Source organism: Pan troglodytes, chromosome 15 (genome assembly GCF_028858775.2).
Source record: "Pan troglodytes isolate AG18354 chromosome 15, NHGRI_mPanTro3-v2.0_pri, whole genome shotgun sequence".
In the NCBI taxonomy this organism is placed as follows: Eukaryota; Metazoa; Chordata; class Mammalia; order Primates; family Hominidae; genus Pan; species Pan troglodytes.
Window position 1 is genome coordinate 92441419 of NC_072413.2, and position 12956 is coordinate 92454374.

Here is a 12956-nt window from a genome sequence, read left to right on the forward strand (position 1 = left end):
TTATTGGGGCATACCTTTTCCTCTCTTTACCCATTGCTTTTGCCGATCGCATCTCTCCCCTGCCCTCTCCCAGACTATCCTACCCTTTTCTCTTTACTTAAAGCTTACCTGGTCTTCAGGATCTGAGCCTCACCTCCTTGGAGTAGGGTCAGGGGTTTCCACCACTGTAGCACTTTCTGGGATGGCTCCTTCCTAGACATGCACCACCTATATCCTACCCCGCTGCGTGTCTGGGCACGGAGTTCATTGTAGTGATGGGTATTGTCATCCAAGTGGTACACACATGCAGCTGGGCATCTCTCTGCTTCCCCACTACTTTCAAATGAATGCCTCTTGGAGGGGCACACATGGAAGAGTAGCCTTTCGATCTCTAATGGAGGCTGCATCACAATTGAATATGGCCCCCAATTCACCCCGCTGACCCTGCCCTATGTCCATCATCCCTCCCAGCCATGTTTGCCTTCCTGCTTTCTTTGGTCTTCGTGTTGCCCTGGGCTTTGACACGCTGTTCTTGCTGCTTGAACTTGACCTCCCTCCAGGTTGACCCGTGATTACGCCAGCCCATCTGCACACCTGCTTTTCTACATGGGCTGTAATTTAGAGCCCTGACACAGGTCCAACCTCCTCTTGAGGGGATCTAGCCCCTGATGTCTGGGCAATGACATTTTAGGACAACCTCTCTTGTCTGTACAGCCCATATCGGCCACTGTGAAGGGAAAGACTGGCTTACTCCTGCTGATGCCCCCTGTGTTTTTCACTATGACCCTTACCCAAAGGATGCTCAAGAAATATCTACAATGGTGGCAGCAGTGGTGGACATCTCCTGGGAGGCTGTAACATGAGGGTCGTTCTCATCTTCAACTTTCTAAGCACAACTAACACCAGATTTGGGACAATTGTGAATGAGTGGCTAGAAGCTGTTCCTCCCTTGTAAGGATTGCTCCTTAGTGTTCACAGAACCCAAGGTCAACTTTATTAGAATCTTGGCACACTGATTAACTGAACCACATAGCAGCCCCAGGATGCAGGCTGGTTCTGGCCTATCTGTTTGGTCCAGGACAAGATAAGATAACTCCTGGCCTCCCACCATGGTTACCCTGCAACTGGGTTGACAACTTTCCCCAGGAAGAGTAAGCTCTGGGTGGTGACCTCCCAAAGGAGCAAGAGGAAAGGCCTGTTGAAGTGGGCATGTGGGTCTGACATGGTGTTCAGAGATGGGGGCTGGGAGAGGAGGCCTGAAGCAGCCCCGGCCTCGGTCCCCTTCTCACTCATGTCCACCATCGCCTTGTGTGACACCTAGAGGACAAGAGGGGATGAAGACAGCATCAGTTTGGGGGCCTTCAAGGGGAAGACACTGTATTCCTGCCATGAAGAATAGCAGGGACCTAAGGAAGGGGAGGTAGAGAAGGAAAAGCCCATGAAGAGATGCCTTAAAGACTGTGGTATTAAATAGTCTGCATAGGACAAAGAACAGGGAACTTGACTTTTAAATGTCCCACATGCCAAAGGAGAAACCTCCTACCTACCCCCACCTGCCCACAAACATCCATGTTCACCACTTTACCTTGGAGATGGTTTTGTTGAGCTGCCCAGTGACTCCTGAGAAGTCAGCTTCTAAGTTGAGTATGTTGGTGAGACCAATTTGGGGAAGTATGTCTTCCAGGTTATATATTCCAGAAATTGAAAACCTTGGCAAGTGCAAATCCAACAGACTGGAGAGAGAAACAGACAGAGAAATGGTGCTCTCTTGTTAATATGTGCCACTCTTGCTCTGTCTGTTGGCAGCCTGAGCCATGGGAGAGAGGCATTTCCCAGCGTGAGAAGCAACCAGTCTTCCCATGACACTGTTCACTATGGCGGACCATGCCACTACCCATACCCACAGCTCCCTTCTCTTTGGACCTCCTGGAATATCTTGTGGCTGGATCTGAGAGGACTCCAGGCACAGCTACCTGTCGTTGTCATCTTCATCACATTTATAGAGGGCTTTCTAGGTGTCAGATATTGGCTATGTTTTTTCAAGGCTGAACTGATGGAATCCAAATCATGACCACATAAGGTAAATACCGTCAACATCTTCCCACTTCCGTATCTCATGCATCAGCAAGTTCTGTTGGCTCAGCTTCTGAACTAGGTCCTAAATCCACCTCCTGGCATCCCCTAATACAAGCAGCCATTGTCTCTCACCCATCTCCACTTCAGGTTCCTCTAGTGTTAAATGGCATGGTGATGCCCCCTCCTTGGGGCTGTTGTGAGGATCTGATGGGAGATCATGTGTGTTGGGCATAGGGCACAAATGAACTCCTGCTTCTGTGTTTGGAGCATCTTTACCATCTGATTGCCACATTTCCCTGGGTTAAGTTCAGAAATTTCTTTGGATCCACAGCAAATCTGCCCTTTCTCTCTGGGGTTATTCTTCTTTATAATTATGGTTTGACAGCTACCCAGGCACCTGAAAGCATGACTAGTTCATAACCAACTTGAACACTTCTGCCTCAGAAAATCGAATTCAGGTTAGAGAATCGTGGCTGGTTTGACTCCTGGGCAATATGAGGTTCTGGATGCCTAATTGAAGTAGGAGGACATCTAGGGCTATTTGACAAGTTTCCCATAGGCAGCACTTGGGTGGGAAGCAAGACCCGCGCCAGTTGGCTGGGGGGTGGAATAGAGTCTAGTGGGGCAGGGGTCTGACAGACAGCCCAAAACACAGTGGATGTTTAACAACTGTGAATGAATACATACACGAATGGTGTGCCAGGAAGTGCAGTTCCCCTTGGCAAGCTAACCTGCCTCACATCTGAATGGAGTGAAACATGGCAGAGTCTGAAGTTCTTATATCTAAAAGCCCCTAAAAATGGATACTAAGATATTGTAACTCTCTGGCACAAGGAATATCTGAGATTTAGAGGAGTAACTTGGGTCAGTTTTGCTTTTAGAATGTCAGAGTGGGAAGAAGTCAAACCAAACCCTCCCTGAGGGAAAATCTACTGGTCTAGAAGAGTCTATGGCACTCCCTTCTGTGATGGGGGCAAGGAGAAGGCTCACCCCAAAGGAGCCAGGGACTATGGGGCTGAAATTAGCAACTGACTAGAGCCGTGGAGCTTCATGGACAACAGGAATAATCTCTTAAATCCTGGCCTCTCCCCTTGGCCCATGCCTCTTATTTGGTGCTTTAATCTCTGCCCAAACACAAAATGCCTTCTCTATCCCTGGTACCTCAGTGTGAATGGGGTGCTGAGAGAAGCCACCTTTGGATATGTGGGGTGGCTGGTGCCTCCCAGGTTGTGGTGGATTCAAGATGACCGTCAAAAGGTGGCATCTATGCACCCTCCCCTTGAATCTGGGTGGGCTGTGCACCACCCAGCCATTGGCTCTCCAACCACCCATTGGCTCTGCCACCAATACAATGTGGCAGAAGTGCCACTGTGCTGATTTCCGGGCCTAGGCCTTACCAGAGTGGTAGCTTTCATTTCCTGCCTTTGAAATATTCTGTCTTGGAGACCCTAGCTGCCATATACCAGTATTAACTATGCTGATCTGCTGAACCTGAGCTAGCCTCATGGAGACACTACATGCAGAGAGAGATGCCTGCCAGCCTTAATCTCTTCCAGCCAGCCCAGCACAGGCACCAGACACATAAGTGAAGAGAGTTCAGTGGCTTCAGCTCCAGCTGCCACCTACCCCAACACATGAAAACTGCCCAGCTGAGCCCAGTTAACCCATAGAACCAAGGAAGTGATTGTCTTAAGTCATTCGGTTTTGGGGTGGCTTGTTATGCAGCAAGCAGTAAGTAGAACTAAGGACCAGATTTCATCTCAGAGTACCCCATAAAAGAAGATGCACCCCCAAGAAGGTATTAGCTGGTGAAGGGGGTCTAGAGAAACTAGAAAAAGCTGAAGTTGCTGTGATAAAACTACAAACCATAAAGCAAGTGAGATGGGAAACAGTTTAGAGATCACATAAAACAGGAACTTTAATGTTTACAATGTTCTTAATATTTAATTTTTTAAACATGTTTTAATTAAAATAGAAGCACCCTTTAACAATATAATGATAATAATAATTTTTTATTAGAGATAGGATCTAGCTTTGTTGCCCAGACTGGAGTGCAGTGGCACAATCATAGCTCACTGTAACCTCAAATTCCTGGGCTCAGGTGATCCTCTTTCCTCATCCTCCCGGGTAGTTGGGACTATAGGCATGCATCAACATGTCCAGCTATATATGTTTTTTTCATTTTGCATAGAGGCAGGGTCTTGCTATGTTGCCCAAGCTAGTCTCAAACTCCTGGCCTCAAGTAATCCTCTCACCTTGGCCTCCCAAAGCACTGGGATTGTAGGTCTGAGCTGCTGCACCCAGCCATGATTATTTTTCACTGTCTCTGATCTGATTTTTTTTGCTGTACTTAACCACCTTCTGTTCCTTCTGTTAGTGAATTGTTATGGGAGGGTGTGGTGGGGAGAGAGGAAAGCAAGAGGAAAGGAGATGGGGATCAGACAGACACCAGGAAGTATAATAACAGTCAATGCCTGGTGAGCACTTCTTATGCTCCACATACCAGTCTAAGTTCTATGTTCTCTATGGGTAGAAACTCAATGAATCTACTGAGCAACCCAATGAGGCAGGTATCATGTTCTTAGTTTTACAGTAGAGGCCCAAAAAAGGTGAGAAAATTGCCAAGATCACACAGTTAGTAAAGGACAAGATGGTGAGCCTAATCGAGATGGATGTTGGGCTTTTGCAGCTGGCGTTGATCAAGACCTGCTGGGGTTCTTGAGCAAGGTCAGCCAGCATCCTTCTGCTGTGACACTTACCTGGGCAGGAGCAATTGGCCCCATTTTCTCAGGGTCTGTGGCTGCAGAGCAGCCTCCACCTGCTTCATTTTCCCCGGGTCAGGGAGGACCAGCAGCGCCAAGGCATTTCCTCTGTATTCTATCTGGAGGACGGTGCAAGCCAAATCCTGGTCATAGAGGAATCTGTGCATTTCCTTTTGGTGCATCATGGGGACCTGGAGAGAAGTCCTCTCATCCACAAAGAAACTTTCCTGCTTCTGGGTCTGGTAGCGACTGAAAGGGTGCTTCCACTTGGCTTAGGACACAAAACCCATAAGGCCGTGAGAACTCTTTTCAAGAGAGCAACTCTGGGTAGACACACACAAAACCACAGTTCCTCTTGGCTATGCAAGTATATGACAAAAAATGTGGAATGGTTACAGAGCCAGGAGACCAGAATTTAGGCCTGGCTCAGTCTCTAGGACAAGTCACCAGTGTTTGAGCAATAACAGCCTATGATTTTGTTCCATTTCAGAGGAACTTAGCTTCTAACAAGCCAAAAGGTATTTTTCCATCTACTAAGCACCTTCCATGTGTTAGACATTATCTCTTTAAATTGTCATAAAAGTTAATAAGAAATAAGTATTATTCCCATATCAGGGATGATCAAACTGAGTCTTTGTGAATTTATTTAAACATACTAATTTGCAGAGCTGGGATGACTGACTGAGCAGCTCAGATTGCTTGCAAACACTGAATTAATCCTTCTCAACCAAACTGCCTCTAGACAACAACCTTCTACAGAGACGCTCAAGAGCTCCTTCCTTCACTCACCCACCCCAACTCCCTAATCTTCAAACTGAAAAAGGAAAAAGAATTCAATTAATAAAATGTCATGCATTAGGCAAAAGCCCATTAAGATGTAGTTAGAAATGCAGAATTTTGGGGTCATGGTTACATTCACACGTGTAGTATCTTCTCTCTTACTTCTTATAAATCTGTCCCCACAAACACCTCTTGCAAGCACTCTGGTCTTGATAACAAGAGAACTGGGTCATCCTGTCCTACATACCCACACCCAATCAATGACCAAGTATTGCTGATTCTACCTCCAAAACCACAACTTTATTCAAGGCCACCGTGCTACTTACTTTGGGCCACTATGAAAACCTCCCAACTTGTCTCTCCTCTCTCACCCTTTCTCCCTTCCAGACCACCTTCCAAATTGTAGCCAGTTTGAGCTTCCTAAACATATGTAATCCTGTCACTTCACATTTAAAAGTCTTTGGCAATTCTAAGGTTCCCTGAATAAAGCTGGGAGCCCTCAACCTGGCCCTGTTTCCCTCTGCATTGCAACTCTTGGTTTCTTCCTATTATTCTGCTATTGTGTTTGATGTTCTATCCCAACTAAATTTGTTTCAGTTCTTTGAAAATGCAATGATATCTCTTTTCCCTGGACCTTTAGATATGCTGGTTTTTTTCAACCTGAACCCTCTTTGCCCCACCTCTCCCAAGCTTCTTCACCTGAGTGGATACTACTCACTCTCATGTCTTAGCTTGGGTGGCTGTTTTACCAGGAAGCTTCTCAAGTCTGGATGGGTGTCTCTTTTGGGAACTCTGTGGCACCCAATGCCTACGCAAGGACAGCCTCACCATCCCACTGAGTTATTTTGCATCTGCACTTATTTCCAACCCACATGGACTGTGGCTACGCAAGGGTGGGAAAGCTCTATCTTATTCATAGATTTCCCCAAGTGGTTAGCAAAGAACCTATTAGCTGGCTCTCTGCTGTAAGAGCATTTACTTGCAGAGGCGGTGGCAATAATTCTGTCTGAGCAAGCCTCACCTTTGAAGAAGATGTAATTGGCAAGAACCATGAACGTGTCCTGGCTGAACTCCGGGAGGCAGTCCACGACTTGCCCGTATGTTTGCCTTCTCAAATAGTCATTAATCTGCCTCCCAGTTGTAACAGAATCTGTGAAGTTGGCAGAAAAAGCAAAAGCTCCATAAAGCTCCTTGATGCTGTCCAAATAGTGCTGCCGAGGCTTTAGTCGCTTGTCTAGGAACAAAGAGTTTCCTACTTTTAGTTCGAGTTTGGGGCTGGGCAGGGCAAGGGTGTGGAGGAGGCTCCGGAAGCCCTGGTGGATGTCGGCTTCAGGGGTTTCTGTGAGGTTGAATCCCAGGCCCTCCAGGATCAGAGCTGAGGTGTTAGCTTGGGCCCCAAGAGAGAGCAGGGCCAGGGTGGTGGAGATGCTCACTGGCGAGAAGAAGATGTTTCCAGGGGCGTCTGCTGCCAGCTCTTTATACAAACGCAAAGCAAAATTGGTAATGGTGGGTGTGATTCTGTGGTAGGCGGGGGCTGGCTCTGAGAGCTGATGCCTGGGGGGTTGAGGCCCCTGCAGACTTTTATCTCCATGGGCAAGAAGGGGCTGACAGTGGACAGAGGCCAGGATCCCTGTTCCCAGTAGCCAAAGCCAAGCTGGACCCATTCTCTGAAAACAAGAGGGTGAACATGTCACTTTTCTCCATAAATAATGTCATGATTCTCTATTGCTCATACCACAAATCCCACCTTCACAATGTGCCCCACAGGGCTGCCATGAGGGGCACTGAAGAAGACAAGGCTGTGGATGATTAGGATTCTGTACACTTTCCTCCGAGGCTTCAGTGAAGGTAGCAACCCTTTATCTGCTTTACATATAGTAGGTTTCTAACATTTTGTTGAGTAAAAGTCTCTGGACTATAAAACAATAGCAATAACAACAACAACAATGGCAACTCCTGGCCAGGCATGTTGGCTCACACCTATAATCTCGGCAGTTTGGGAGGCTGAGGTGGGAGGATCGCTTGAGCCCAGGAGTTTGAGACCAGGCTGGGCAACATAGGGAGACCCCCTCTACAAAATGTTTTTAAAAATTAGCTGGGTGTAGTGGCATGTTCCTGTAGTCGCTGAGGTGGGAGAATCGCTTGGGCCTGGGGGGTCTAGGCTGCAGTGAGCTGTGATTGTACCACTGCACTCCAGCCTGGACGACAGAGTGAGAACCTGTTTTAAAAACAACCACCACCACAACAGCAAAACAACTTCCATAGTCTAGCCTCCCTCCCTCTTTTTTCTTTCTTTCTTTCTTTCTTTCTTTCTTTCTTTCTTTCTTTCTTTCTTTCTTTCTTTCTTTCCTTCCTTCCTTCTTCCTTCCTTCCCTTTTCTTTCTTCTCTCCAGTCATTCTTTCAATCATTCATTAACTTTCAAGTATCTGCCTGGTCCAAGAGGTAGCTAGGTCCTCAGTATTTAGTGGGGAAAGAAGTAAACCAAATTTCAGATTTCCTAGAGTTAAGGGTTTAATTGACACTAGCTTAGGTGACACTCAATAGCTATATCTGTGATGACAAATTGAGAAGAACATGCTTGGAGCAAATGTCCTGGCCACACTGCCAGTGATATTAGGCCTCCCTCACATCCAGCATGGCTATTGACTATGATCCTGCCCATTGGAAAGGAAAGGATGATGTCCAAAGCCTCGGTCAGGCCCCAAGAGAAAGAAGAGTGCCCTCCCCCTTTCCAGTCGTTCATTAGCTGGAGTGGCGATGTGAGGATCGGCCATCTGGATGTATGGATGAAGACAGCCCAGGAGTGGGGAGCAAAGTAGCAGGACTGATGGAGCCTAGAGGAGCGATGAGAGAGAGCAACTCTGTCTCCATGTCTCTGTCCAGCCTCTGATATCTGGGATGCCTCTTGTCACAAGCAGAGGCTGAAACCTCTCTATATTTTTTTATTGCCTCAGGGCTGTGAGGATGATGTCGGTTACGTGCTGAACTGTACCTGCCCAAAATTCATATGCTGAAGTCTAGACACCTAGTATCTCCAGATATGATCTTGTTTGGAAATAGGGTCATTGGAGATGTAATCAGTTAAGATGAGGTCATTAGAGCAGGCTCCTAATCCAATATGACTGATGTCCTTACAAGAAGGAGAAATTTGGACACAGACAACACACAGGGAGAATGCCATGTGAAGATGAAGGCAGAGATCAGGCTGATGCTTCTACAAGCCGAGGACAGCGAAAGATGGCCAGCAAACTAGGAGAGAGGCAAAGCTAGGAAAGGAGCCTGGAGCAGATTCTCCTTCACAGCCTCAGAAGGCACCAACCCTGTCAACCCCTTGATCTTGGACTTCTAACCTCCAGAACTGTGAGTCAAAAATTTCTGTTGTTTAAGCTGCCTGGCATGTAGTATTTATTAAGATAGCCCTTGCAAACTAATGTGATATCTCTTGTGCTTTATTTTAAGTTACAAAATGTGCCAGAAGAGCCTTTATTCCACTTCCAGGGGATCAAAGTGGTACAGGAGCAGGAAGACCCCTTGTTTTAGGGCTGGGAATGCAGCCTGAGCTGGAGGGGGAACTGCAGTGCAAACAGGGTTGTCTCTACTCACCCTGCCCAATGTTCCATGCTCTCCTTTCCCTTTCAGTCCCATCCCCCCACCCTACACCCATCTTCAGGTTCTTGCAGAAGACTCATGACCACATTGCTACTGGGACCCTCCCAAATCTTGATTTTCTCAGTAAGGAAGGCAGCCTTCTCTTCTCCCTTCAAATCCAACTCTTCCACCATTCCATTCATTGCACAGCAGCTGTGCACTGCTGACCACCTCTATCACTCCTCATCAGTTTGTCCTGATAACATTTGTGTCTTAACTGGCACCTTTAATAATTTTTTGCCTAAACCAATGACTTCTGGATCAATTGCAAATGCTGCGACAGTGAAAGAGAGATTATATTTTTGCAAATGGGTTTGTAGCCCCTGGTGCCCTAAGTAGCCTGCCAAACGACAAAGGCCAGGTGTCAGGAGGGACGAATGTGGTCTCACTATCTGCTATGTTGAAATGCGTTTGCTGGTCAAAGTACTGTGGGCACGCCCCCAAGGCTACGTCCTCCCTTTCTCCAGCACACTGTGGGTTCACTTAATGACAGCCCCAGTGAACTCCCAATGTGGGTTCACTTAATGACAGCTTCCATACACTTCAGATTTTCTTTTGATCGAAAATTTGGAAGATGCAAATCAATTTAAAAATTGTTCTACCCCTGGGTAAAATAAAGTGCCTGTAATGAAACTATTTCTGGCTTATTCTTTTTATCCCATTGAACTCAGCACCATTTTCTACTCCACTGCACCCCAGGGACTCCCTGACTTGCAAATGACCTATTTCCCAAAGGGGATTCAATTGTAAATGAGGGGGCCTTGGAATCAAGGCTGTGCAGTAACTCACTGCCTCATACTGTGCAAAAGCAGCTGTCTGAAACTCAGTGTCTCCCTTTGCAAAATGCAAATGATATTGCCCACCTCCTGGGTGTGGGGCCATTTCGGGATTATACGACAGTCAATGTACAAAGCTCCAGGCATGCCGAAAGTACTCAATGGCAATTTTTTTCCCTTTCTATCAAGCCTGGGGTAATGATGCCCAATTCATTTCTTAATTCCTCTTCCAGAAAGATCCCAGAGGAAAATTAAAAACTATATTCGTGAAGTATAATATTCTCACTTATTAAGGGTTTATGAAGTGATAGGATATTACATGCATTGTAACACTGGCTCCTGACAAAGGCAAGGGGAGGGCTGTGTGTAAAGGAGATAGAGGTGACATTTTGGATCAGCTCAATGCCTGGTGGAGGGGTGCTGCTGGAGTTTAGTTGGGGAACAGCTGGGCTCCCGAAAGCTCTTGAAACACCCAGAATAGTCACATTCAATGAAGAGTGGTCCTGCCCAAATACCGGTAGTGCCCTTGTTGAGAAACACTTGCTTTGTCTTATTTAATTTAATCCTTATGAGAACCTCAAAGCACAGGGATTATTAGCCCTACTGTGCACAGGGAACGAATGATGCAGGGTTAGGACAAGCCTCCTGGTGAGAGCAGGAGCAAGACTCAGATTCCAGACCAGAGCTCCTAAGCACCCTTTTCACAGGACAGCTTCTAGTAAATTTGCTGCAGCATCATTGTCATTGTGCTTTGGGTTGTATTGTTTCATTTTCTTGTCTAACTGGCAGGAATATTTGGGATTCTTCTCTCAAAATTCTTGAAGTTTTCCATAAAAGGAGATTGAAAACCTGAAGTCTCTCCTTTAAGACTCAGAGGGAGTACATGGTTGCATTTCTTCTTCAGGGACTTACTTCTCCCATCCTTACCACCAAAGCCAGGAACACACACACACACACACACACACACACAGAGACAGAGAGAGAGAGAGAAGGGAGTGAGGCAGTTGCTGCCCCTGCCCTCATTTTGGGCACAGGCAAAGTACTTACAGAGCAAAGGCACTGAGCGGGGGCCCAGGTCTTCAGCACTGCATCACCTCTACCCACAGGAAAATGGTGTTTGAAGATCACAGCAACCTGGTCAATATTTGTCAGGTCAATTCTGGGAACTGGTATGAAGACAATGCACAGCAAACAGGAAGGGCTCTTTTTTTTCAAAGTATCTGCCCTGACTGCCTGTCCCACAAACAAATGGTGGATTGTGCCTTAAGCCCAGGCTCGCTTTGAGAATATTCTGATGCTGGCAGCAGGTGGTGGTGTGGTTGTGGCTGTTGCCTGTGTCTGTGGTTGTATGATCCAGGCTGTATTCTTTTTTTTTCTAACTTTTTTATTTCCATAGGTTTTGGGGGAACAGGTGGTATTTGGTTACATGAGTAAGTTCCTTAGTGGTAATTTGCAAGATTTTGATGCACTCATCACCCAAGCAGTATACACTCAACCCCCAATATGTAGTCTTTCATCCCTTACCCCCCTCCCACCCTTTCTCTCGAGTCCCCGAAGTCCATTGTATCATTCTTATGTCTTCCCATCCTTATAGCTTAGCTCCACTTATGAGTGAGAACATACGATGTTTGGTTTTCCATTCCTGAGTTACTTCACTTAGAATAATAGTCTCAAGGTCCACACAGGCTGCTGTGAATGCAATTAATTCGTTCCTTTTTATGGCTGAGTAGTATTCCATCATATATATATACACCACAGTTTTTTTTATCCACTCATTGATTGATGGGTATTTGGGTTGGTTCCACAATCTTGCAATTGCAAATTGTGCTGCTGTAAACATGTGTGTGCAAGTATCTTTTTCATACAATGACTTCTTTTCCTCTGGGTAGATACCCAGTACTGGGATTGCTGGATGAAATGGTAGTTCTACTTTTAGTTCTTTAAGGAATCTGCACACCGTTTTCCATAGGGGTTGTACTAGTTTACATTCCCACCAGCAGTGCAGAAATGTTCCCTTTTCACCACATCCACGCCAACGTCTATTATTTTTTGATTATGGCCATTCTTGCAGGAGTAAGGTGATATCACACTGTGGTTTTGATTTGCATTTCCCTGATCATTAGTAATGTTTAGCATTTTTTCTTATATTTGTTGGCCATTTGTATGTCTTCTTTTGAGAACTGTCTATTCATATCTTTAGCCCACTTTTTGATGGGATTGTTTGTTTTTTCTTGCTAATTTGTTGGAATATCTCTGGATATTAGTCCTTTGTCAGATGTATAGATTGTGAAGATTTTCTCCCACTATGTGGGTTGTCTGATTGCTGATTGTTCCTTATGCTGTGCAAAAGCTCTAAAGAGCTTAATTAAGTCCCACCTGTTTACCTTTGTTTTTATTCCATTTGCTTTTGAGTTCTTGATCATGAAATCCTTGCCTAAGCCAACGTCTAGAAGGATTTTTCCAATGTTATCTTCTAGAATTTCTATAGTTTCCAGTCTTAGATTTAAGTCCTTGATCCATCTTGAGTTGATTTTTGTATAAGGTGAGAGATGAGAATCCAGTTTCATTCTCCTACATGTGGCTTCCCAATTATCTCAGCACCATTTGTTGAATGGGGTGTCTTTTCCTCACTTTGTGTTTTTGTTTGCTTTGTCTACGATCACTGGGCTGTAAGTATTTGGGTTTATTTCTGGGTTCTCTATTCTGTTCCATTGGTCTATGTGCCTATTTTTATACCAGTACCATGCTGTTTTGGTGATTATGGCCTTATAGTATAGTTTGAAGTTAGGTAATGTGATGCCTCATTTTAGTTTGGCTTTGGCTATGCAGGCTCCTTTTTGGTTCCATATGAATTTTAGCATTTTTTTTTCCAGTTCTGTGAAGAATGATGGTGGGATTTTGATGGGAATTGGCTCTGAATTTGTAGATTGCTTT

General features: G+C 45.7%; 1 protein-coding gene across 1 annotated transcript; it reads right to left on the bottom strand.

The window, feature by feature from the left end:
* Positions 1 to 950: 950 nt before the first annotated feature.
* On the bottom strand, positions 951 to 11208 carry SERPINA11 (serpin family A member 11). Its single transcript, XM_009428366.5, has 5 exons — positions 11070 to 11208; positions 6619 to 7264; positions 4815 to 5088; positions 1565 to 1712; positions 951 to 1296 (listed from the first exon to the last, which is right to left on the bottom strand). The coding sequence occupies exons 2-5, from the start codon at positions 7259 to 7261 to the stop codon at positions 1093 to 1095; spliced, it is 1269 nt and encodes a 422-aa protein (XP_009426641.1). The 5' UTR covers positions 7262 to 7264; positions 11070 to 11208; the 3' UTR covers positions 951 to 1092.
* Between the last annotated feature and the right edge of the window lie 1748 nt (positions 11209 to 12956).